Source organism: Polyodon spathula, chromosome 15 (genome assembly GCF_017654505.1).
Source record: "Polyodon spathula isolate WHYD16114869_AA chromosome 15, ASM1765450v1, whole genome shotgun sequence".
NCBI lineage: Eukaryota > Metazoa > Chordata > Actinopteri > Acipenseriformes > Polyodontidae > Polyodon > Polyodon spathula.
This window is the reverse complement of record NC_054548.1, coordinates 20324324-20351650: the sequence shown is the minus strand read 5'-3', so window position 1 is coordinate 20351650 and position 27327 is coordinate 20324324. Positions and strand designations below refer to the sequence as shown.

Genomic DNA, 27327 nt, shown 5'->3' with positions numbered 1-27327 from the left:
TTTCCAACACAGCCAGCTAGAAAACACATCGCATTACATCTTTTTAACTCATGACTCGCTGGGCCATGCTCTTGAAACCATATTTGCTTGTAAACTTGATGGTATTAAAACAAAGGAATAAACTTGAACTAAACGTATGTGAAATCAAAAATAAAGTATCCTCAGTGGTATTAAGTCAAATGAATGGCATATCTGATAGAATAGTTATTAAACACCTACAAATTGTAAAGAGTTTGATTTAGTACCAGTGGTTCAAACAATGTCAGTGAAGCAGTTCACTGAAAAACAAAAACAAAACAAAAAAATGCAGAATCTCAAAGTGTCTGGTGTATATCACAGATTAAAACAATGTGTTAGTGAAACAGCTAATTTTGGAACTGGACTAAGAAATCATAGAATACAGCGGTGTACCAAAGATCCAGCTTGACCTAGAGTTTCATGGAATACAGCTGTGTACCGCACACACACACACACACACCAATAGGTCAGTATTCTTAGGTTACATGTCAAAGCGAAAGGTGCAGTTAGATCTTGCTAGAGTCGATTCTACTACACTAAAAATATGATTACCAACAATTTTTGGGTTTTTTTTGCAGACAATTCTGCCTTATCTTGTCCACCACCGTTGAACCCCTCAGACAACATAACCTGCTCTGAAGAGTGCCGTCACAGCCCATAGAATGCTGCTCCCAGGTCAGCTGGGTGTTTTGTTTTTCAAGTTCCCAGTTATCAAGACAGACAGCAACCCCCTGACCACTGAACTCGAGATTCAGACGCATGCTGCATTCTTGTCACAAGAATGTGCAATGTGACCTGGGTAACTTTCAAGCACCATAACACTTGAAACACTGGGGTCAGACGGTGCAAGGCTTTTCTGTATACAGCACTATTAAATATTTATTTAAAAAAAAAAAACTGTTGTGTTATACTGACTGTGACACACACATTTCAAAACTGTGAATGCAGTTTTGTCCTCATTTAATTTATAATACAAGACATAAACCAAAATGCAGTTTGGTTATTCAAATCAATGTTCTGCAGGTTTGCAAGGACAAATACCTTAAATGTGCCAACTTTATCAAGTCTTTAAGATACAGTGGCGCTTGAACAAGAGTACTGACCCTGGTGACCTTGCTGAATTCCATCAATAAAGGGGCAATCCTGACAACCAGGCTGTAGCATTGGTTTTAAAGCAGCATGCAAGTTCAAAGCATTTGAAACTGAAGTTCATAACACAACCTACAAGACAGATATTAATTCCAAGTAATAAGGGAAAAAAAAACAGCTGTATACAAGAAAAATAAGTAGGGAGGTGGATAGGATACGTTTTTAAATCCCTTAACCATTTTGGCATGAATCGGAACTGTACAGCTCCTACACAGTTGTTAATCGTATTTCCAGGACACTAATAAGAAAGCTCAATGCCCACAACCTTTTACAAAGTCTGTTACTGATCTCCCTACTATGATGACGGACTCGTGACAACCTATCTCCAAATTCATTTCAAATGACTACAAGTGACTGTTTCTCCAGAAATGCCGTCAAACCTCAATCAAACACTATGCATCCACAGCATGGGATAATAATTCACAATGGCATTCTTATTTCTTCAAAAGCATTTATAGAGCGTTTCATTTTTAGTTTTAACACCTGATAGTGTTGGTGTAACACACTTTCCAATTGGTATTCGCCACGTTATAATGTATGTATGTATTCCTCGACATCCTGCTCCTCAAAAGCAGCTGTGGGGTTGTTTTAATTCAGTGAAAAAAATGTTGGAGATCAAAGGATCTCGAGAGCTGTAGTTGAGTTTCATGTTCTTACTTAGACGTTGCCAATACTCAGTGTGTTAGTCTTAAAAACAACATCATAATCTTTGACGCTAGTCTTAGGGCCTGTAAATGACGAGTTTCTGATAACACAAAAAAAGACAGAAGCCCCCCCCCCCCAAAAAAAAAAAGAGGTAAGAAGGTAAGAGAGAGTTCAAGGTACGACTGCTGCCCGTTGCAAATCATGTACCACAAGTTGTGTGTTAGTTTGGGTGACTGCATTTTGCAAAGGGGTCTACTCCTCAGCTGACAAATAAATAAAACAGTAGTTTTTCTACAGTAACACATAACAAAAAAAAAAAAAAAAAAAAAAAATTCTAACTGAATATAACTGTAGTAACTGTAAAGGTTCTAAAAAAAAAAAAAAAAAAAAAAAAAAAGGATTTCATTAGCATTTAACTGAAAATGTTGGTTTATGCACAGACTTTAAGTTTAATCATTTATTGTATCTTAATGCATTTTAAAACCAATGTATTTAAATATTATTTGTAAAAAACATGAATTCATTTTTCACTGGACATATTTAAACAACTGTTTACACAAACAGTTTTCATGTTTAACTTAAAAATGTTTGTCATCTTAAATTTTAATTACTCAGTTTTTCTGGCTGTGATTTTTTAAAGAATCCATAACACTGATTTAAAAAACAAAATAAATATTTGAAAGCTGCTTTGTGCAATCTGCATAGATGGACTTTGATAAACCCTAGCTGTAACTTGAAAACTGGTTCCCAAGTGGAATTATAGGATCAATCACGAGTATATAACAGAAAGTGAGTCAACCAGTGACAGGAAACAGGAAGATGCAGAAGAGTCAATTAAACACACGCAGGAAACAGCAATCACATTCTAAATGATTACAGTACACCAGGGGCTTTTTAATGTTGATTAAATATCAAGCAGGCAGAAAATCTTCAATACTTTACACTAGTGTGTATTAAATAAATAAATAAATAAAAATAAATATCAAATTAAAAAAAAATTGAAATTGTGAAAATAATTAATTTCCCAGATTTTCAGGTAAATAATTTTGGATAGTAAAGTAGTTCTCCTTTTTTGTGAACGCAAACTGTGTAATTTTATTCAAGTTTAGAATATTAAACAGACATATCCATCACATCTAGATTACACCAACCCTAATGCATCTACCGAATGTAGTGGATTTTCTTGGTGTAAATAAGAATTCACACATGCTTGAGTGGGAGGGAAAAAAAAAACACCTGTAAATATCGACCTATAGCTTTTGTGAAAAAATAATTCAGCTAAAATTGGTACAGATGGAGAATAAAGTGCCTTGCCTATGACAGACCATTCTAATGAGGTTGCAAGTGTTTTCAGTATCGAATATGCTTAATATAACCTGAAAAGTATCCTTTCCAGGGCTTCATCACAGTATAACTTATTAACAGATAACCAGATCTGCCGGCCTCAGGTCCTGTTAAATCTCTACTGGTGTATCAAACACAATAGCATATTTTAATGTCACCCATAATTAACAACAAGAGCGCATAGGTGGATTCTGGGCTGCTGTTTCTGTGTGAGATTATCCCTCAGGGCACTAAAGCATTTTTATTAATGTGTCAAACGAGAATCTCCTGACAAATGAAACCCAGAACACTCAAAAACAATTTAAAAAAAAAAGACACTATAAGCGGAGGTCACTCAAGAGTTATATCTATTACTGTTAAAATTTGGTGAATCAAATCTCAAATTTACTGAAGATTGGTTTCTGAGCCAACAGTGCATCAAACAATAACTCCAGTTTCAGCCAGTAAGGTAATAATGTGCTTGTGGTGGAGTGCGAGAAACAGAAACTATAGCTCATAGCACTTTTTCTGTCATTCATAAGTGTTGACAAAATTCAATTTATAGAATTTCAGCAAGTCATTAAGTTTTCCATTTAGGCAGGATAGAAATTAAGAACAAAAACTGACAACCACGCCCAGAAGAACCAGTATTCTTTGTGAAAAAAAAAGCACATTCACTCTGCACTATTCATAGGATATACACACTTTGGCTTATGACACAATCCTGGTTACTTCTGTTTTGCAGCAACAGTCTATACAATCCCAAGCAACATAAAATTACTGTTTAGTACGTGCTTTTGGTTACATACTGTACAAAAATACTAGGAATAATTTACTGAAAGCACATCCATGCATGGCACATTAGTTCTGGTAGAGTGCTCTGCCATACAGCCTGCTAGTGAAGAGTAGATAACCAGGCCTGCTGTCCAGTTCTTGTTTCTGTCATGTTCTCACAATACAAGTGTTTTTAAAAGTACATCCTGAGGCTGTGCCTGGTCCGTAAACATTATTAGCATATTTAACACCAAAACCCAGCAGAAGACATATGCTGCAGGGCAATATTTCCATTCTTTAAATTAACTCCTATTTTTTTTTGAGATGTAATAAAAATACATATAATGTAAAAAATATAATATATACTTTTAAAGTTCTCTAAAGTTCAAGGTGTTTTGTTTTTCATTTTCTAACATCAACATGATTTCTTCTTTGTAAAAAAAAAAAAGCAAAAAAACAACATTAATTAAAGAATGGAGGAAACACTGAAAATATGGCCCATAGATTCTTGGTGATGGAGGGATGAGCGTACACTGGAGGTTGCTTCAGAGTCTATCTTATGGTATAGTTTAGATTTACTGTAGCACATATGAAATCTATAGGTTTGAGGGCCATTCCACTCCAGGTTTAACAGGTAAAATGAGACAATGAACTACTACTTCAGGGTCTGAATGTAGGTATAAGTGGTTCCATTAAACAACTTAGAACAGTGTTGGAAAGACCAGGAGTGAAAGGGGCAACTTTGGCCACCCCTGTTCTTAGTGGTGGCCTTCATAAAGTACTCGTGTCCAAGTATCAGAATTAGCTCAGTCCCCTGAAGTGATGATGTACTGTATATGCCATTGAGTAATCATTTCTTTCCAATTCTTATAAAAAAAATAAAAATAAAAAAAAAAACTTCATCTCACAAAAGCACATTTTCTTAGTATAATTGTTTCCACCTGAACCAAAGAAAGTCTTACAGCAGAGGCTTTCAGCTGGAATAAAGCTTTCTGAACATACACGCTTAAACAAGCCTCTTCACAGCATGTACAGTATTACACAAGTACTGAATGCCTTGGAATTACCAGGCACTACACCCTTTTCTCAATTCATGTTTGTAAGGATCTGCTCTATAGTACTGACACATTTCCGCATGCAGTAAGCAAGCAGTTCATTCTAAATTATGAGAAGCTTTTGTATGGTTTAGACTACAGACATGTAGTGGGACAATCGCTTTATTTATATCCCATTGACAAAGCATGGCTTGCATTTCCAGGAACTGATATCATTCGTCTGCCTTTCTTACAAGAGCCTAAAGCACAGTGACATGCTGTCTTTAGAAAACAAATTCTCAAAAAAAAAAAAAAAAATTGATGCTATCATCACTGCCACAGACATAATTTAGACCACTTGTCTAAACCTGCCTCCACAATAGAACCAACGGAGGTGAATATAGTGAAGGTTTTTAAGCAATCTTTGAGAGCAATACTACATGATAAATACATACATACATAAATAAATAAATATGCACCAAATATGTACGTATTGGGGAATGTAATTGTGTACTGGGTGGCTCCATTTTGTGTAACTGGCAGTTGTTTGTGTGCTAAAATTGTCAATAGCTGAACAAATACCACCACATGGAGCCCAGTCAGTTACATGCTTTATCACACGATCCTGAGGCATCACCACTACAATTCTATATTTCTAACCCCCAACCCATCCAGTGTAATGACCTCATCCTTCAAGTGCGTGGACAAACACATCAGCTGCAGCTGTTTTCCTCAACCATGTTCCTGTTACCAGGAGTAAGAGAGGGTGCTTCATTAGACAGTGTGCTGCCAGCCTTGCAATTTAACAATTATTAAACTGGTTCAGGTGAGACTAACTGCCATTAACAAAAACATGTTTTAAAGTTGATTCTAAAAACTTTGAAACACACCAGCCTTGTAGCTACTTTCATAAGTATAACTAAAAACAGTAGCAACAAAAATGAATAAATTGGTATCTGGATGTAGTTGAAAGTACCAGACTAAATCGATGAGGAGATTTAACCCATTGACTCTATACAACATCATTCATTACAGGTGAACATTTGTATCTTGCTACTACCAGTCATTACAAGGGCAAAATAAGAATACCACTAATCCATACAGTCTGTACAAAAAAAGTCATACATGCATTACTCACTGGTCAAACCTCACTTGTAGTTACCTTGGCCAGCTAGATTTGCAATATCAGTTAAACACAAAAATACTAAGGTATGAAAAGTAATTGATGTAATTGTGTATATAACTGAACTTCAGAGTGGTAAGCTTAGGGTTTCCTGTTGGCAATCGCCAAGGTATCTTTTGTAGTAGTTATTAGGTAAGGGTAGCAGGGACTAGAATACACCACTGTTACAGCTTTATAGAACAAAATAATAATAATAATAATAATAATAATAATAATCTGGGTTTGATTATTTAGCTTAACCAGTACAGTACAAGAAACAATATAACAGATCTAAGACTGTCACATGCTGTATAAAATGAATTACATGTAATGCAGTGATACAATTAACAGTTCAAAGTCTGTAAGAATTTGGGGGCATACAATCTGAACTGAAACTTATTTTCTTACTGTATATCAACTGTAAGTTAATTGTTAACCATTATTTATAACCGATGTGCTATTAACAAGGCAAGAGACGGCTTTAAAATGCCCAACAGACAAAATGGACTTCACACCACTGGAATGTACCTGTATCAGCCGATGCCATGTGAACAGTGATGACACACTCGATTTTCACAGTCTCCCCAGGGTATACCCTCAGTCTGTCTGAACGAAGGGACACGTTGAACGCTGGACCTAGAGTGGAAAACAATCAGGAGTGAGGATATCTGTTCAACACGCATAAATGTTTTCCAATCAGTATGTACCTCTATGGACAAAAGTTTTGCATTGCCCTATAGAATTAACAAGTGTTGCTTCATAAAGTCGACCGAAACAACCTGCTGAATGTTATGTTAACATGCTGAATTACATATGCTTTGTAGTTTTCCATATATTTAACGAAAAACTGACAAATTTCAAAATTGACATTTTGAAATCTAATATGAAGAACTGTACTACTATTATGGCTTCTTGCAGACTTTTGCGATATCATTTAGTAGTTTCTTGGATTACGTGATGTTAAATATAAGATCAAAATTATGTTCACAATTTTTTTTTTTTTTTTTTTAAATAATGTTTCAATCCTAAAATTCTAGGTGATGCAAAACTTTTTGCCTTAGCTGTAGAGCTGAATCCGAGAGAGCCTTCGCCACATTTTGTTTACCAAAATTATAATCCCAAAAATAGGATTCATAATACATTGTACATACTGTAAGTATACTGCCTTGCGAGACATAGTTTACACATGTGGTACTTCTGCTGTAGCCTGCATTTGTGTACCCTTTGACAAAATGTAAAATTAGCATGTCCGGAAGATGAAGGGTTTCTTTAACATCACTTTTTGTTTTCTTTCATGAGAACAGATTTGTGAAGCAACATGACTTATTTCACCCCAGAAAAGCAAGCCCTGCAGCAATAAAGTAGAGATAAATCTGAGACAATTACAAAGAAACAGTTTTTAAAAAGGTCCACACCCTATTCGCTAACCTAAAGCTGATTTTGTCAGGGAGCTGAGAAGCATTACCATTTAGTTCAGACCAATGCTCTTTAGCGTATCATTCGTGTGAACTGCGTACTGTCAAGGACAGCCAAGGAATCAGCTCTCAAGAAATCCATGTTTGAACCTGCTGTTAAACAGTCACTTCATCTCGGCTTCACACAGATGTGTCTGAAACAAGGAGCATGCTGGAAACAAAAGACTTCTCAGATAAGATACTGCTAAAATGTTATACAGCAGGCTCTTTGTAAGAACTCGCTGAACTAGTCCCGGGAGAGCCCTCTGACCATTTCATCAGTAGTAGCAAAGCTCTCAATAACTCCTCGGCTTAGTGAGGGCGCAATTCCACTTCCACTGTCAAAGTCAAAATTGTCTTTTGTATTTTTTTTTTTTTTTTCTTTTTTTCCCCACCAGCAGCTAGATTTAAAGTGCTGTGCAGGTGGTTCTGTTTTGAGGCATGCAAGTTATTAAGGCAGAATACGGTAACTTATCAGTCGTGACACCATATTCACAGCATTTACCACTGTGCTAAATTTGCACCAATTTTTTCTGCATAGTATAGTATCTCACTTCGCAAGTACACTAGTCCATTGCATTTCCGATTACAATGGGACCAGAGCAAGGGTTGATATGTAAAAAGTTGGATAAATTAATCCTGTTTTAAATACCATTATATACATCTGAAACAATTACTATATTTCACACAATGATTGTTTTGAGATTCAGCTTTTATTAGGGAGCTCCCTTAAATCCCTTGTTTAGAAAGATACAGGGTATTAATATTCATGCCAGGGTAGCCGTCTGCTGTGTGGGTGATGCAGTTGCTGCTGAGTGACAGGCAGGAGGTCGAGACGGAGGTTGAAGTTGATAAGCCCTGCAGACAATCAGGATTTATTTACATATAAACACACTGAACCGCTCACGTGACACTACCAGTGTACATACAACATGCAAGAAAACTTTAGCGGAACCTACAATCTCTGAACTAATCTTCTCTGTTCAACACTAAACAAACTGTGGCTTCATGCGCGGCTGTTGGCGGTTTCGACTTGCTTACTCACTCTTTGGTATCCAACTCCGGTGCTCTCTCACTCGCTGTCACACACACACGCACACACAAACTTCAGCTTCTTTAGCCCAGTTGGCTTTGGTTTTGCAGTAGCTCTGATGTGAACAAGTAAAACGTTTTTATACCTGATATTGCTGGAACACCCCTACCTGATTTCATGTCTGATTTCATGAATAACATAATTTCTTAAATAAACAGAGCAGGAGTAGAAGATTTATGAACAGGGCCCTGTCATTGTGGTTCTAGGAAAGACACAGCCTGCATCGTGGTGCACTACTCAATGCTTGTGTGCTACTTATGACTGAAGCCACTATTATTAATGGTTCAAGAAGTGTCTCTACTATGCAAATGTATAATCTCCTCAGGTCCTTGTGAAACATCAGACACTGCTGTGTGAGAGGAACAGGTTTGTTGAAAGGAATGTTGAGAAATTCAGCTTCCCTATTTCTAGCCTTTAATATTAAACAATGAAATGAAAAGAGGAATGTTTTTTTATTACCTGTATTTTCAAAGTCGATCTTCACCTTGTTTGAAATACCTTTGGTGGCCTCTCTCCATGTGTTCCCGGCATCAGGCGTCCAGGCTGTGACCTCACAGTAGTAGTATCCAGCATCTGAGATCTGAGTTCCATACATCCTAAAGCGGAAAGTGTCCTCACTGGATTTCTCCAGGACTACACTGTCCAGGCGATCCTTTTCATTCCACTCCTCCAGATGAGTCACGGAGTCCTGACTCATAGACAGGATATTCCTAATCTTCCTGCCAGAAGGCTCCTCCACATTAATGAGCACAGAGTACTTTGGGTTCTTCAGTTTCTTTCCAGTAACCTTGCAAGCCATCTCAAAGATGTCTCCCCCAGCAAAAACCGCTTTAAGAGGGGTAGCAACAACTATGAGACTTGGATCTAAAAAGTCGATAAATAAAGAACAGATACAAATATTTCAACCAGGCTGCAACTAAAATACATCTAATGGCTTCTCAATACATGTAAAACTCCTCAATGGCAAAGACAGTCTTTGCATTAAAAAAAACATTCAGTGTAGTTCAAAGCCACTTCATCAGTTTATAGATATGCCAAGGACATGCAGCAGAGAGCAATGGAACGTTTTAGGTCTACAGTGTGGTCTGACTGAGCTACATGACACAGTCCCCCATGACGCATGGTTTCTGCCTTGCTGTCTTTTTTTACCCAGTGTCTTCTCTTACAACCTGACAAGTTTCATCGCTCTCTCGTCCATCCTTGAACAGGTCAAGTAAAACCACTCTGTATGGTGCTTACTACAGAGATTAACTTGGTTTCCTGAATCCTGTTGTAAAAGGATAGTAAATAAACCATTTCCTTTTTATTGATTAGACAATGGACAATAGGACAGTTATTTTGCGATTCACATTTCCTGTAGAAAAAATATGGTTTGTTTAATTATAGTAGTTACACCAATGTGAACCAAACACCTGCTAGACAAGTCAAATTTTGGTTTTAAAAAATAATTAAAAAAAACACAACATACCCAAGCTTGCTGATATCATAACTTGTTATTCTAAATTTCCAAATCTGAATTTCCAGCAAAATATAGTTATATAGTTATGACATAATTCTTTGGTTGAAATATATCTACATGTTAAAGATTCCAGTTGCTGATCATGCAAGAAATATTTTTAGAGTTAGTTTAAAATGCCTAAACCATTATTTCACTGGCTGGTCCAGAAAACAAAGTTTATTTACTTATTTATTAATTTTTTGTTTTCATGAACTTGAGATTTTGTTTTCATGTCAAGAACTTAAGATTTTCCTGGTAAGAATATGAGCTATTGGGACAGCAATGTGCCAGTCCCAGGTTTTGCTGACACGAGATAAAATCACTGGGACTATTTCACATGACATTCTTCCACTGACGTTTCTTTGGCGATCCATGACACAAAATGATTAATGTTCGTTTCAACTCTGCAATGGTCTGGAAAACTCAAAAGAATTAACCTTTTTGAAATTCACACAACTATAAAACGCACACAAACTATAAAATTAAAAAGCTGTAGGAGCAGGCCAATTAAATGGTCACACATACACTTTTGTGTTGCACTTTAGACTTGTTTGAATCAAAATTCTAAAGTGGTCTATGAATCATATATCTCAAACAACCCTGTTTAACATCCTAAATAAAAGCATATGTAACAGCCCTTTGGGCTGTACTGTAAATGCCAGAACGCTTATCTGGTAAAAGTAGGACTAGTTGACTAACTGTGATTTACAGCACAGGCTGAGGAGGTGACACAAATATATTCAAAGCCAGCAAAAGGTCAAAATGCACACCTCCGGGTTTTCTTACAGTTTAAAAAAAAAAAAAAAAAAAAAAAAAAAAACAATTTTTTGTAATTTAAAACAGCAGATTTCTACAATTAAATCGGATTTCCTTGAACAAGAACACACAGTATTCTCAGTATTTTCCATACATACATGAATACTACTTTCCTTTCTTACAGTATCACATAAAGAAAGCAGCAAGGCAGGCTGGAGCGAATGAACTATAGCCTCTGGTTTAAGGTAACCAAGGCTCCACTAAGTGCTGACAAACCCAAATGTCATGAAGGATACAGAATATGCAGCTGGAACCATAAACTTTGCATAACCCTTGAATAAACTCGTGCTTATTCCTTTCACAAAGCAACTGCAGAGTCAGCACAGTTTCCTTACTTGGCACTCCTATTCTACCCCTTCAGTGACCCATAACTACAAAGAAAGACAACCAGAAGATACCTAAACTGTTGTAGGACCATAAACTTAAAAGGGCAGATCAACTGGTCTGCATTTTTATCTTCATTAGACTGTGATAGCAGTGTTGTGTTGTTTTGACTGGTGTTATTTTCCTAAATCTCTACACTGACTTTTTTTTTTTTTTTTTTAAGAAAAAATAAACACACATGTTTTACTTGAAAACTAAAATGAATCTGCCCGGTCTTTCTAGGTATTGTCTAGAAAACCAGGACAAATTAAGTACAGTAACTGCATTGTTTTAAAAGGCTGAAAATGAACTTACAGTTATCTGGCCATGGTTTAAATGTTACAGATATATATATTTTAGTATCATATAGGATTTGCCTTATATAAGAATAATTAAATAGTGTAGCTAATCTTAATTTAACATTTCCATCGGATATAAAACCATGTAATACACTGATTTTTAAGTGATACAACGCTCATAAATGTCTTTGATGTGCAGTACTCACACAGTAAAACACAGTATGGATACAAAAGTTAAATAATATATAACTGTAATTGATTAATAATTAGAAAGCCATTAAAACACAAAATAGGTATTCAACAATAAAATTACTCAAGACACAATATGAAAGACACATACCTTCTTGCTCCCAGGATACTGGGAGATTTCTGGATGAGACATCCTTGGTCTTCACCCAGCTGTGATCTTTTGCTTGGGTCCATGCTGATACAGTACAGAAATACTCTCCCCTGTCAGTGTCTCGGGTGTGCAGGATTTGAAGTTTAAAAACTGCTGGGTCCAGCTTGGTGAGAACAATGTGTCCCTTCCGCACCCGCTCCTTGTACTTTTCCCCAGCCTGTAAGTCCCAGTTCTGGTCCATTGTGGCAATCAGGTCGTCATTGACTGGCAAGTCAGCGGGTGAGGGTTTCCTGTAGTGCCAGGAAACAGTCATGCGGGTACCATTTGCATTTTTGACATCAGTCACTTTACACTCCAGCTCTGTGGGGTCATCTGAGAAATGTGGAGTGGTAGGGGCGCTAAGGAGAACACTGAAGGTAGGTTCTGGGAGAGAGAGATTGTAAAATCATTATTGATATTGTGTACACTATCCCATTACACAACTGTGATCGTACAGCAAGTTTATTACTCTTGATAAAAGTAGAATGTTCCATGGTAGTCTACATAAAAGATGTACGAAAAATGCTTTCTTTTACGATAGTTTAAATGTTTGGTGGGTCTCATCTACTATTCAGATTACTGAATTTACTATTAATTACACTATGTAACACAGTTTTTGTTCCTGGGTAGTAAGTGTTATTTCCTAATTGCTTATGCCTCAAAAGTATAGAAAATGGCTATTATTCCCCACAAACTTTGCTTTTGTGACCAGGACAGTGATATTTCAAAATATCACTATTTCCAATGGGAAAATGGGCAAATGTGTGTCTTTTCGTTCACATAAAGTGAGTAGTTTTTCGAGATTTACGATTATACTGTATTTACAGTATAATCGTAAATCTCGAAAAACTACACTTCTAAATCTTTTGTAGTCATTTTTGTATTACTTTAGTATAAATATATGTTAATTTGGATTCATATGTTGTTTTTTACTGACTATGTGAACGAAAATACACACATTTGCCCGTTTTCCCATTGGAAATAGTGATATTTTGAAATATCACTGTCCTGGTCACAAAAGCAAAGTTTGTGGGGAATAATAGCTATTTTCTATACTTTTGAGGCATAAGAAATTAGGAAATAACACTTACTACCCAGGAACAAAAAAAAAAAAAAAGTGTTACACGGTGTTATAAGCAAATAACCAAAATATTTCATACATGCATGTTCTTATTTGGCGTAGTTCTTTTTTGTAAGAACACTGTGGTAAATCTGTTTGTGAAGATGCTATAAATCAGTTTCCCTGTTTGCACTGTTCAGTGCTAAAATGGATTAATTGATTACACAAGGTGCTTGAGGATGTGAAGCTTTTAGGGTAAAGATCACTAAAGCACTTAAATAATCAATGTTGACCTACAGTAAGAGGCTTTTGGGATTCCCAAAGCAGGGAAATAATTTAATGCTAATCCAAACACATTGAAAGCCATATTGGGGGGGGGGGGGGGGGGGGTCCAAAATGCATGCATCTTGTCAGAATTTGACACAATGACCTGTGCCAAGTGTGGTATATAATGAAGCACGATCTAGGTGTATTCTACAGTTTCAGGTTATAGTTTCAGTTTTGTTTGTGTTCTTTTAAACCCTTCCTGCTGTAATTAAATAACGCAGGGGGTGGTGTTTGAACTGGTGACTCTGCTTTACAAGCTAGGACATTAAATAGCACTCGCCTAATTAAAAATTCCCTAAAACCAAGCCAAAAGGCTGGAACCATATGGCTAAATTCATTACATTCCCTCCAGTATAAGCAACACCACTTCCTGGGGGGTTAAACAACACACACCAAACATACTTGCAGGGGAGCACAGAGCTTGAAATGCACTTGGTCGGAACGTGTTTAATAGCCAAGAACGGGATAGTGTTCACAGACATTATAATGATGTATAATCACTGCTACTGTGATTTCTGCCAAAAGTTGCAGGCTGGGTAGTACAAGAGCTAATTATAAGAGTTTAAAAATACAAGGTGTACAGGAAGGTACTGCAACACGTTAAATAAAATGTGGGGGGGAAATAAAAAGCTGAGCTTTGATCCTGGCAGACCTCGGGGATTTGAAAAGCTAACCAAAAATATCAGTGAATCACTTTCTCAATAAGAAATGTCTCACAAGCAATTAAAATAAATTAAATCAGTTCTGGTCCAGCCATGGTTAATGGTGAATATAGAGAAAATAATTGTGCTTCCTTGATAGAATTAGTGAAACTGTCTCAGTTCTTCAGGTATTCCATCATTTGTCACAAATTCACTATGATTTACAAAGCACTGACTAATGATCATTAACTGTAAAGTAGTGCATACTTCACCAATATGGTGGTTTTGTGGTTATTTATCTGAAAAAAAAGGAAATGCTTTGGGCACGGCACTGCTCTACCTAAACTGCGCTGCGCTTGTATTCTGATGGAACTGTAACCCAGACCTTTCACTTCCTCTGACTTGACTGCTGCATTGGCTTGTACAGTATAAGCTCCCTCTTCTCTTGTATTATTTCTCTTTTTTGATGTACCTTAACCCCAGCTTCGTCTGTGTGTACTATAGCATGGCTCTCATGTTAAGAGGTGCATTTAGAAATCAGTTTGCAGGATGCACCCTGAACCAGATTGGTAAAAGTAATGTTACACTTAGATCTGTCAGAGTAAATACAGCCCAATCAGGAGCAGCAGGGTGTGCAAAACAAGAAAGTACTGTACTGCATGCATGCATGCATGCATATATACACACACACACACACACACACAGTGCCTTGCAGAAGTATTTAGACCCCTGATCAATTCTCTCATATTAACGAATTACAAATGGTACATTGAAATTTCGTTGTTTGATATTTTATTTTTTAAACACTGAAACTCAGAATCAATTATTGTAAGGTGACATTGGTTTTATGTTAGGAAATATTTAAGAAAAATTAAAAACTGAAATATCTTGCTTGCATAAGTGTTCATCCCCTGTGCTGTGGAAGTTCCCAGTTTGCACCGATGAAAGAAATTGCCTTAACGAGGACACAATTACTTTACCATTGGCTTCCACCTGTGAAGCATTAAAGTTGCTGTCACATTTTCTTGATAAAAACCCCACTGTTGAAGGATCATTGGTAAGGCTGTGAATCTGAAGGAAAATGAAGACCAAAGAGTATTCTACAGAAGTTAGAGATAAAGTAATACCAATGCATATATTAGGGAAAGGGTACAAAATAATATCCAAGTGTTTGGATATCCCAGGGAGCACAGTTGGATCAATAATCTGTCCCTCAAAACTCAGCGCTCAAACAAGAAGGAGACTTGTGAGAGAAGCCACAGAGAGGCCAACAATCACTTTGAAGGCGCTACAGAGTTCAGTGGCTGGGAGTGGAGTAATGGTGCACCAGTCAACCATATCAAGAGCTCTGCATAACACTGGCCTGTATGGGAGGGTGGCAAGAAAGAAGCCGTTACTCAAAAAGTACCATCTGAAAGCACGTCTGGAGTTTGCCAGAAAGCATGAGAGTGACCCAGCTGTGATGTGGGAAAAGGTTTTGTGGTCAGATGAGACCAAGATAGAGCTTTTTGGCCAAAAATCAAAGCGCTATGTGTGGCGCAAACCTAACACTGCCCATGCCTCAAGACACACCAACCCTATAGTGAAGTATGGTGGTGGCAGCATCATGCTGTAGGGATGCTTCTCATCAGCAGGGACTGGGCATCTTGTTACAATTGAAGGAAGAATGGATGGAGCAAAATACAGGAAAATACTGCAAGAGAATCTGCTTCAGTCTGCTACAAAACTGAATGTTGGGAGGAAATTCCCCTTTCAGCAGGGCAATGATCCCAAGCACAAGGTCAAAGCAACATTGGAGTGGCTCAAGAACAAAACGGTGAATGTCCTACAGTGGCCCGGTCAAAGTCCTGATCTCAATCCCACTGAGAATCTGTGGCATTATTTGAAAATTGCGGTCCACAAGCATCGTCCAACCAACCTACCTGAACAACCTGGAGCAAATCTGCCAAGAAGAATGGGCCAAAATAACTCCGACACTGTGTGCAAAGCTGGTACATACTTACCCCAAAAGCTGTTATTGCAGCAAAAGGTGGCTCTACCAAATATTAATATGTGGGGGTTGAATACTTATGCAAGCAAGATATTTCAGTTTTTTATTTTTCTTAAAAATATTTCCTAACATAAAACCAATGTCACCTTACAATAATTGATTCTGAGTTTCAGTGTTTAAAAATAAAATATCAAAACAACGAAATTTCAATGTACCATTTGTAATTCAGTAATATGCGAGAATTGGTCAGGGGTCTGAATACTTTTGCAAGGCACTGTGTGTGTGTGTGTGTGTGTGTGTATATGTATATATATATATATATATATATATATATATATATATATATATATATATATATATATATATAGATAAACAGACTATTGAAAACCAAAGCACGCACAGAAACACAAACTGGCTATGTATGTAGAAGAAAACAAATCTTGTTTCAGCTTTTTAACAGTACAGCAGTTATACTAAATCCCTTGCTTTCTTTTATTGAACATGGTTAAACTGGCCAGTTTGCTTCACATGAAGTGCCAGCATGTAAAAAGTGAAAGTGAATTCCCAAATGCACTGGGTATTTTTTTTTTTTTTTATCATCTGCAACTGAATCCATTTTGTCCTGCTCAGGGTTGAATTTACTATTTAAAATGTGCACTGCTCAGAGTCCATCTGTACTGTTCAACTGATAGCAGCATGTGTAAATTACATATGCCAGAGGTCCACTCGTTAACAGAAGGTATTGTGTCTCACAGGATCAGATACGATACATTTGAATGTATTAACAAGGTTATTATAACAAGGGGAGGACTTTCCTTTTAGAGATACACAATCTTTCTGGAACACCCTGCCCAGAGGTACTAGGCATGCTTTGAAGTTTTGGTCGTGTCAGCAGGATAATATGCCTTTGACAAAAATACTGTTTAATATACAGTAAACAACCTCCTTGCAACCACTGCCATATAAAGTTAACCTCATCATTAACTTCAATAAACTGTGCCAACAAAGCCCCAAGAACAGATGAACACAGTGGCTAAAACCACTTCTGCTGACAACACACAGCAACTTACCTAACAAAGTAACTGTCACGCAGACAGGTGTCGAAGTCTTCTCCGCCGCTTTGTACCATGTCTCGCCAGGCTGTGGCATCCACCCTACCACCTTGCAGAAGTAATATCCTGCGTCCGTCTTTTCAACGTCACGGTAGACCAGTCGGGTGGCGTCAGCACTTACACGGCTGACAGTGACTGCGTCTGATCCATTCACCACCGAGTCACGGTCCATGTGCACCAGAAATCGTAAGTTACCCTGGTCTGCGCTGGGCGTAGGGCTAACATACCATGTGACCTCCATGCGGATGACGTCACTGTTTGCTGTTGCAACAGTGCAGGTTAATTCAAGTGTCGAGTCTGCATTTAAGGTAACATTGCCTTCTCCAACTGAAACCATGAAGGATGGCGCTGAAAAAAAAACAAAAAAATAACCACAACAAGCTAAGTCCAAGACTTCAGTGTTAAACTAAAGACCCTTGTATTCCCAAGCATTGCTGTTAACTGACAAAGTTCAATTAAAATATCTTCAAATGTTATGATCCGTTCTTTCTATTTTTTTGTTCTTCTGATCCAGTTAGATTCTATCAAACATTTTTAATAAAAAACAAATGTCAAGTTACTTGATCACAAATATACTCTTCTTCAAAAGACAGTCATTTTATATGTCATTTCAATGTATTGTTAAAAACCTCACTAGTTTCGAAGTTAATTGTGGGCTGTAACGGGAAAATTACAGTACTCAATTTAAAAACAGACGTTTGGAAGGTTGGCTTTGTTCAAAAATGCAATTCTCTGAATGCTTCCTTTTGTCTTTCCAATACCAACAGGCTCTATTAAAAATGAATTGAACTAATGTTTCTGTGTGCATATTGAATGAACTCTTTCACCACTAAACAACTTAATCGATGCACTACCCTAGGATAACCAATTAAATAGCTTCAGTGTCTTGTATTAAATGTGTAAAAACGGACACAGATGCACAAAGTGTATTAGACTAATTTACTGGTCTTTACTGTCCACTAAATTATTCCTAGAACTCTGTGATGAATGTCAAAGATTTATTAAGCAGAATACCTGTATACTAAAAATAGATTATCGCTTAAAAAAAAAAAAAAAAAAAAAACATTTTAAAGCAAATGTTTTCAACAGGGTCATAAAACAACTATTGTGCCATCTTTTTTTTATTTTTATAAATTTAGTTGTTGCCAATTATTTTTGTCTGACTCAGGAGCAGCGAAGATGAACACATGCTGTCCACCGAAGCGTGTGCCGTCAGCCGACCGCTTCTTTACACACTGAGGATTCACCATGCAGCCACCCCAGAACTACAGCGCTGGAGGACAACGCAGCTCCTGGGCAGCTAACGGGCAAGCCCACAGGCGCCCAGCCAGACTACAGGTGTTGATGGTGCGCGATGAGCAGAGGACACCCTGGCCAACCTAAACCCTCCCACCCCCAGCAACGCTCAGCCAATTGAGCGCCGCTTCCTGGGAACTCCTGTGGTCGGCTGTGAAATAGCCCAGACTCAAACCGGCAACGTCCAGGCTATAGGGCACATCCTGCACTCACGCAGAGCGCCTTTACTGGATGCACCACTCAGGAGATCAAACTCAAACTCCACCCCACCTATTTCAGAAGTTAACACAAAATAAAGTCACTTTAATGGCTTCCTTTGCCTCAGTTTTCAATAAATATGTTTGTTTCAATAATAACAGATATCCCTTCACATTATAATGATCTTAATGTTCGCGAGTTAGGCTATAAACAGTACATCTGCAATAGCTTGCACCACTGTACTTAAATTCCACAAACGCAGAATGAGAATGAGGATACCTCCTGTGCAGCCACTAGAAGAATGTTCCACCACTGAATTGCATATCTGATTCTCCCACGTCACAAGAGACTGGAGAGCCGTCACCCAGATATTGAAGCTCTGGGTTAATTTCCTGTCATTTCATTGCCTCTCTTTCCAAAGTCTTTAAAATTAAAAATGTGTTTTATGTTGAAGAGCTGTAAGTTTGCAGGATGTGCGTAAAGACAGGAGCTCAATGTCTGACTTTCACCAAACCAAAACTGAAGTTCCAGATAAACGCTGTAACTTGAGCAGAACTATAAACTAAAGGGTACCTGCTCCCCTCCCGATTACAATCTACTTTCACTGCAAAGTTTCAAAAGCAACAAAGCAAGGATACGAAAACTGAAAAACGTTACTGAAGCAATGGTGGGGAGTGCAAGGCTCTACGTTTAGAGTTTTAACTACTGGCCCCTTGGGCCACTGAGCTACTTTTTTTACTGGCCCGGATACAATTTTATCTGGCCCAATATTTATATATTTTTTCATGATGGTTTTTATATTGCTAACTGTGTATGGTAACCAAAGAGCCCACATTTCAAAAGAAAGTGGCTAAACAAAGCCTTCAGTATATGTTACTTAAGCCACTTAACATGTACACGTGTGTGCTTGTCAGAAAATAAATACTGTATTCAAGATTTGAAAATGTGTACAAATAATACTCATTTTTTCACAAGCAAACCCGCCACCAAGCTGTTACCATATGGTCACAGCAACACTAGAACTGAATTATAATAATCCTAATTAGGGATGGGTCAGTGGAGTCGAATACATGAAAATAAAATATAAAACTATTTGAATAGCTTATTACCTATCTGAGTACACAAAAAAAAAACCTTATACATTTGCTACTAGTAGAAGCAAACGCCTCTTATTTATTTTTTTAATGCTGACGCTTAACAAGTGTTATGTCAGTCTTAAACCCATTTTTATTTGCATATTAAAACGTAAGGACCCTAATTAATTATGCAATGCTTGTAATAGCAACATTCTACAGTAATTGTATTCTGTTTGAAATTTGTGTCAATTTTATTGCCTTGTTTTTAGCTAATGTTAACTGATCCCTGCATGAGGTCTGCTGTAATGACTACACAGCATTTACCAGGGAAACAAAGTATAGTTGAAGGGTTACACAGCCATAAATGAAAGCAGAAGCAAATCTACTAGACATTTTAAATATGAGCCATTCAAACACTAGTGGCAAAAGTAAAAGAATTAGTTGTTGTCCCCTCCTTCTCCCCCTCCCTCTGTGTCACTCACCAATGGGCGTCACTTTAACCTCTCCCACATCCGTGCTCTTCTCCAGGATGCTTTCCCAGGCACCACTCTTGTCTTTCACCCATTGGCCGGCCACGCAGACATAGGTGCCTTCATCTGTAGGCAGAGCATGCGAGACCACCAGGCGGTATACCCCGCTGCCCTGCAGCTCCAGGCGCACACCTCCGGCCTGGTATCGCTGTCTGTAGCCACTTCCAGCCATAACCCCTCCATCTGGATTGAGGGAGAGGATCTTCTCAGAAGCAGCGCCTCTTCTCACCTCCCAGGTCAACGAAAGATGGGTGCCTTCCACTGAATCTTGTGAGGCTGTGCAACGCAGATCGAACAAGCTGCCTTCTGTTATACTTCCTGTTTTACTTCTAGATTTTGGTGCTGTTACTTTCAGGCTGTCTGAAATAACTGTTACAGAAAAAAAGAACAAGGAATAATTTATATTTTGTTATTTTCTGTTATGATATAGCAGGGGTTCAAGCGATATTTGTCCTGGGGCAAGTAGGTCACAAGTTTAAGTAATGCTGTCAACACAGTGTTTATTTTTATTTTTAGATTAACTGGGGATTTCAGACGGGTAATTCCAGGTCTGAATCAGATATGGAAAAACAAAGAGACAAAAAAACCCTTCAAATAAAGTCACTCAAAATGCGCCGGAAAGATTTTGTTCAAGTGTTATGTGTTTTTATAAAGAGCAGACCAAATCTAATATTTTTTGCATTGTAAATCCCATTCTGTTTTGCTGATAACTTTAAAACATGTTCCTGGAACACACAAAAAGGAGTTTCAACTCCAAGACTGGTTCCAGGCATTTTAAAAAGAACAAGGAACGTGGTGCCTCTGTTTTGAGTTAATTACGTTTTAAAAGGTGCCTCTACATGTAAAAATATACATTTGTTTTGTAGTCTGTATAAAAAGACACCACTTTTTTTTTTTTAACAGCGAGTATGGCACCCCTGTTATTCCCTGTGGCCAATTTTTACACCCTGGTGCACCTACCAGAAACTGATTATGGCATTTTCAGTTTATGGTCTCAGCCAGATAAAAATAAATATGGAAGACTACTCAGACATGACTCCCATTGTGTCTCTGTGAATTGGCAAGCATACTGAGGAAAGATAACGTAGGGGAATCTTACGTCATAAGTAAATCGTTAACCCACCTCTTAGTTCGACTTCCGCGTCATAGTTTCCACTAATTGAGGCGTCTGTGCTGGGAGTGAGGCACTTGTATTTCCCACTGTCGGTTAATCTCACATGTTTAATCCTGAGAACTACAGAGCTGGCACTGGTTCGCTCCACAGCAATCTCTCCACTGTTCACTCTGTCTTTGTAAAACTTATCAGTGAAAGAAAAGTCAAGTGTGCTGACCACCTGCACTTTAGAGCCTGGGCCCTGGGTCAGCTCCCAGTCGAAATCCTGCTCGGGGGGGCCGTCAAAGTGACTGACATTGCAGGGGATGACAACGTCCCTACCCTCCACTCTGATCAGGGGACCAGCAGGAACCTTTACTATCCGTCCAAGACAAACAGCTGAGGGGGGGAAAAAAAAGGATTGGTAATGTTTGTTATAAGACTCACTAAGATTATATATTTATTTGGATTAAGACAGTCCCTGAGATTGTGTCTTATCCAAATAAACATATCATCTTTGTGACTCTTAAAACAAACAAACAGTGTAGAATGTTTCCAGTTCGGCAAATGCATGAAGTTATGGTTGAAACTAACAGTTCCTAAATGAATAATTACAAAATAAAATGGCATGCAGCAAAACCGGTTTGGTAAAGGTTAGCCATTTCTCTATTTAAATACAAGAGAGTTCATAGCCTGTCCACTTGGAAATGTCAGGCAGAAAGTGTCACACATCCATTAAAAGTACCTGCTACTGCCTCCAAGGCAGCTGCACTTCACAGCACTGCAGCCTCTAGGAGAGGGGGTGGGGAGGGTTCTTGTAATCAAGCAAATTGTTTACCCTTTACAAAATCTGCTTTTTTGCTGTTTGAATGTGATATTTTCAAGCCACCGTAATCAAACACAGACTTGTTTCAACCTACAGGCAGCTGATCACTCTGTACTCCCCCAGTGTAGGCTCCAGCAGCAGGGCACACTGACCAAACAAACCAAAGACAGTGCACCCCAAAGCTTTACAATCTCCACTATTCCTCTGGGTAGAAAATCTATCCACTGAGAGCCCATAGCAGGGTGGGATACTTTATCTTGCTCAGTGTGGAATAAATGTCCTCCTTGGTTTGTTAAGCATTGCAAGTGCAGAACTTAAAAAGCAACACTATGTATTTAAACCCATCAATAAAACAACTTAAAGTGCAAATTAACATAAAATGCCAAAAACAAGTTATGTTGTTACAACCAACAGTTCCAATTAGCACTTGGTAGTTTCAACAAACTTTCTAGCCCTTAAAAACAGGAATAAACAGACAGCTTTGGTCCCTCTAGTATATCGAAGATGCCTTGCCCTTAAGACTGTTCTCCAGTTTTCACTCACTTAACAATTAACTGGAATCTGCTCACAAAGCCCCCCATTATCCTCCGCCCTGAAGTGTTTTGTTCCTCCAAATCCTCCCACGGACCAGCATTGGTTTGTGGGTTTGCGTGCCTCCAACAAGCACCTGTCAATAGAGCTGCTTGGCGGGAGAACCCTTGCAATAGCTGGGACAATACATATTCAGGATCTTGTTACTGTGTTACATTAGATGAGAAAATGCCAAAATGTGTTCTATTACAGCTTTACCCGTATGCAATAACTTGCAATGGGTGCAGCTTTATAGTAAAGTTGAACATGCATACTCTTTACTGAACCAAGTCAAAACATACATGACAGTAGAACATTTAATTATCTTTACCAATGGGGGGGGGGGGGGTTGTTTTTTAGGTTGATACAGGGAGAGGGTCCTATGGTTAAAGAAAATGGCTTGTAATGAGGTAGTCCCTGGTACAAATCCCAGCACAGCCACTGACTCACTGTGGCCTGCACAAAGTCACTTAACCTCCTTGTGCTCTATCTTACTAGTGAGACACTGTTGTAAGTGACTGCAGCTGATGCATAGTTCACACACCCTAGTCTCTGTAAGTCGCCTTGGATAAAGGCATCAGTTAAATAAATAATATGCACCACCCAAACCATCATACAATACAATTGATCTATGTGTTAATGTCCAAGATTAATATCTGTTATAAGTAACTTTAAAAAGAGAGGTGGCACGTTCAGTCATACCAACAGTAAAGGAGCAATCCATTGTATAATTACCCTGTTACAGTAAATAGTCAAGATGCATTAAATGTAGCGAAATAGTGATCTAACATTGTCTGATACATAGTCCACAGACAATGGGCAACACAAACATTTTAATTTGGAAAGTTTTTTAATTAACTTAAAAGTCCCTCTGGATAACACCCGCTTCAAGTACAAACATAATTCGTGACACATCATGACGCTATAGCCTCAGGTGCACTCAACTGCAGTTTTGTGAAATTGCACAGATTCACAGAAACATCTGGTACAGTAAAGGAATACAGCACTCCTTTCCATGAAATCTTTTCTACAGATTGCCTGATTCTATTTCCCCATGAATAACGTTGTACACGCCTTACAGTTTACAAACTACCCCTACAGTTCTTAACTGGCTCGCTACCCTTTATACATGATTAACGTGGTACATTTTCCGCAATTCTGTATTTTGTCATATTGTGCTCCGCACTGTAACATGTTGTCTGTGTGTCTGTATGTAGAGAGTGCTGTTTCAGGTCTCTTTAAAATCTTTGTTAATGTTGCAAACCTAGTCCCAAAAAAATCAGTTCCAGTTATTTAGTTGTGTTACTAGTACTGTGCTAAATTACTTCCAGTTTCACTAAAATTGTTATAATAGCGCTCAATGGGCATATATCTGATGTTTAATTAAACTATTCAAATTTTACTCCATGTGGATTGGTGTTTAATATGTGCAGACATCTTGAAGCTTTAGTTGCTGTCGTAACCATTGAGTATACGTGCTCGCTGTATCGTTCACTGTATTCTGGTTTACAAAACCTCACACAAAACCGGTGTAAACAAATATATATTTTTTGGTCAACAAATTGTACTTCAAATCTTTAGCAGCTATGACATCATGTGACATGTATTTTTGTTTGTTGGTCAACATACAGTAGACGACTGTACCAAATGGTCACTTTAGAGACAAGAAGGATTTTGCATTTGATTTGGACTTTCCAGCAAAACGAACACTTTTTTTTTTCAGCATAACACTAAAAAAAAAAAAAAGTTAATAAAAAGTGCATTCTTCTTCTTTTTTTTATGGCACCAAACAGACACAAATTACAAGCAAAAATAAACAGACAACGACAACTATAAATAAAGATTAATGAATCGCATTACCGAACCTTCATTTGTAAAGAGAACAAGTAGACTATAAAATGTAGCCGTAGGGTTACTAATTTATACACACACACACACACACAGGAATATTAACTCAGACGTATTTAATTTTTATGGTACTGGATTAAAAATAAAAATACTCACCAAAAATTGTAGATAGGACAAAAAAGCTGTCGAAAAAGCGTTTCATGTTGTCGCTCTTCTCTTTCTTGTCTTAAAACAAATTACCGAGCGATTCCCAGCACCCTGTAGGTGACAATGCAGATAGGTTTTGGTTTCAAATTACAATCAGGCGGATTTAAAAACTTTCAAAACTAAAAATAAACTTTTTAAAAAACTGAAACAATTCCATCAGTGAGTTGCTGTGTTGTAAAGTACTGTACTATATTGTTTTGTTGGCAGATGTTTTAAAGTCATTATCATTCCTTTATTCCAGTTTGGATCGGAGGACTAAAGCGAGCGGCGAAGGCGCTGATACTCCTTTTTCGCTCAGCTGGAAAGAAACCGTTCTCCTCCTTTTCCGTCGCTTTCAGTTACCGCAGGTCAGTCAAAGCGGTGTGACGCCAGTTTTAAAGGCAAAGGATACACTCATGGAAAGACGACACAACCCAAGGTTCTTTATTAGTGCTGCATATCACTGCAACCCCAAACAAGTCGGATCAGTCTGAAACGGTCAAATTTATGACAGCATGTTTAAGCAAATAATGTAGTAAAATAGACACCATTGCATTTAATATTTTACTAAATAATAATAATAATAATAATACTTGATTCCCTTACCCTTTCTCATGACCACACATAATATTTTATTTTTATAAGACCATTGTTCTTTTTGGCTCCCATTGTTATTACTTTACCTATATAGCAAGGATATGGAACTTGGATTACCCGTCTGTCTGTTCCTCCACATTTGGTAAAGCTATGTCAGTTGTAAAAACCCAACTGTTCTTGACTGAAAATTGTCTGGGATAAAAAGTAACAGAGATTCAGTTTAACAACCTCCAAAACATTTTGCAATGGGATTTGAATTTCATGGATTGTTATATGAGTTGCAGAGAAAATGGTGGTATGGGCTTTGTCAAGGAGATAGCCCCTGGGAAGGGGAAGGGGGAGGGGGTGTTCCAACAGTTGCCATGGTGACACAATACCCCTACCAAGCTTTGTTTTGTGGCAGAGAGCTGTCTGACTGAATGAGATTTCTGAAAGCACATTCCACAGTTCTTTAAAGCTGGCAAGAATTACAGTTACTTGTATGTACAATATATATATATATATATATATATATATTATATCCCCTATATATATATTCTGTTATATTATTAATACAAATGTATGGGAAATTCCAAATTCCCCTAATCATTACAAGTGTTCTGTTGTCCTTCTGATTTTAATAATTTGCTTATCTTTCACCACAAGACAAATATGTCACCATTTTAGCATTGCACTATGCGCTGAAGCACATAGCTGAAGCATTGTGCACTAGAGTCTTGGCTTCCCCACCACACCTCCTCATAATCAGGGTTGAGTATTCTTTTCTTTTCAAAAACTATTTTTAGAATAGTTAGAAAGCATGGCAAATAATTAATACATTATACAGAACATAAATATTATGAAAATATAGATGGTATAAAATATCAATTTTAAGTGAATTTAGGAGGATTAATGCAACATATTTGAAACTACAGCATAATAATACTTAAATAAAAACCATCAGAAAAGTCTGACAGCCCACAAACCATGCCTATTACCTGTAGTCACTGGATGAATACCAGGGGGCACTGTTAAACATTCGCACGGTAAAGTGCTCTTCATTCACTTTAACTTCCATGACACTGTTAGAAAGCAATGGATAAAATGGACACATAGTTTTAGAACATTGATGGTTATTTTATGATTTCTTTTAATAGAATTAGAAATACACTGATGTGGGAATGTGCTGCCAGTTCTAGCAGAGTACTGGTACAACAATTAGCACTTGGGAACTCTTCATTTACTCTCAATAACAAAAGTACCCATTCATAATCGTTGACGCATTATTTTGCGGATCTTTGCCTTTGCCAGTTCCTTTCATAATGTTGAACAATAAAGATAAACCTGCTGCACAGTCTGCCTCTAAAATGCAAGGTACTTAGACATGCTGTCAGTCGTCAAGTTCTTGGAAGAACAGGTGTTCTAATGCAAGACATACACTGTCTACCAAGTAGAGTGTGTAGTGTCTAAGTGTGAGCTATGGTTAGGGTTAGACAATGCAGTGGAAATGATTGGGACCATGTGGGAGGCTGCCCTTTGAAAAACTGGAGGCCTTAATACCACTTTTCCATCTGCACCATGAAACCAGTCTGTAAAACTCAAATCACATCACGCTCCAAAAATGGGGCAGCGTCTGGTTCAATGTGTATTCTACAATCCTGCCTTTAACCAGACATTATACAAAGGATCATCTGTGTGTATTACTCTTTTGCATAAATGACAGTGTTCTGCTTGCATGCTTTTGCATCAGTTTTAGTTTGAAGGCTCATTTGAGATAATTGGAAGGATTGCATTTAACCAGATTGCAATGCTAACTAGGGTTAACAGTGTCCCAGTTGAGACAGGTTGCATCTTGGTCTGCTGCCGATGGCAACCAACAGGCAGGCCAATATGACAATCTTACACAATAACTTAACTGCTGATCTTCCAATTTGTTTTTTTACATCAATGCTTCAATGCATAGCGATCCTTGTGGAATGTAACAGGATGAT

General features: G+C 37.8%; 1 protein-coding gene across 3 annotated transcripts in view; it reads right to left on the bottom strand.

Moving 5' to 3' along the window:
* The window catches only part of LOC121327648 (prostaglandin F2 receptor negative regulator-like), a 30502-nt gene extending 5348 nt beyond the window's left edge, over nucleotides 1-25154 (bottom strand). Inside the window, exons 1-7 of one of the 3 annotated variants that reach the window (XM_041271782.1) lie at nucleotides 24731-25154; nucleotides 21361-21729; nucleotides 20190-20606; nucleotides 17096-17485; nucleotides 11969-12391; nucleotides 9112-9516; nucleotides 6634-6741 (exon numbers count right to left, since the gene is read on the bottom strand). In XM_041271782.1, coding sequence (XP_041127716.1) covers nucleotides 6634-6741; nucleotides 9112-9516; nucleotides 11969-12391; nucleotides 17096-17485; nucleotides 20190-20606; nucleotides 21361-21729; nucleotides 24731-24776 — 2158 coding nt within the window. In that variant the 5' untranslated portion in view covers nucleotides 24777-25154. Of the gene's footprint in view, nucleotides 1-6633; nucleotides 6742-7092; nucleotides 8418-9111; nucleotides 9517-11968; nucleotides 12392-17095; nucleotides 17486-20189; nucleotides 20607-21360; nucleotides 21730-24730 lie in introns of those variants that run through there. The other 2 variants (XM_041271784.1, XM_041271783.1) reach the window with 2 other exon arrangements.
* Between the last annotated feature and the right edge of the window lie 2173 nt (nucleotides 25155-27327).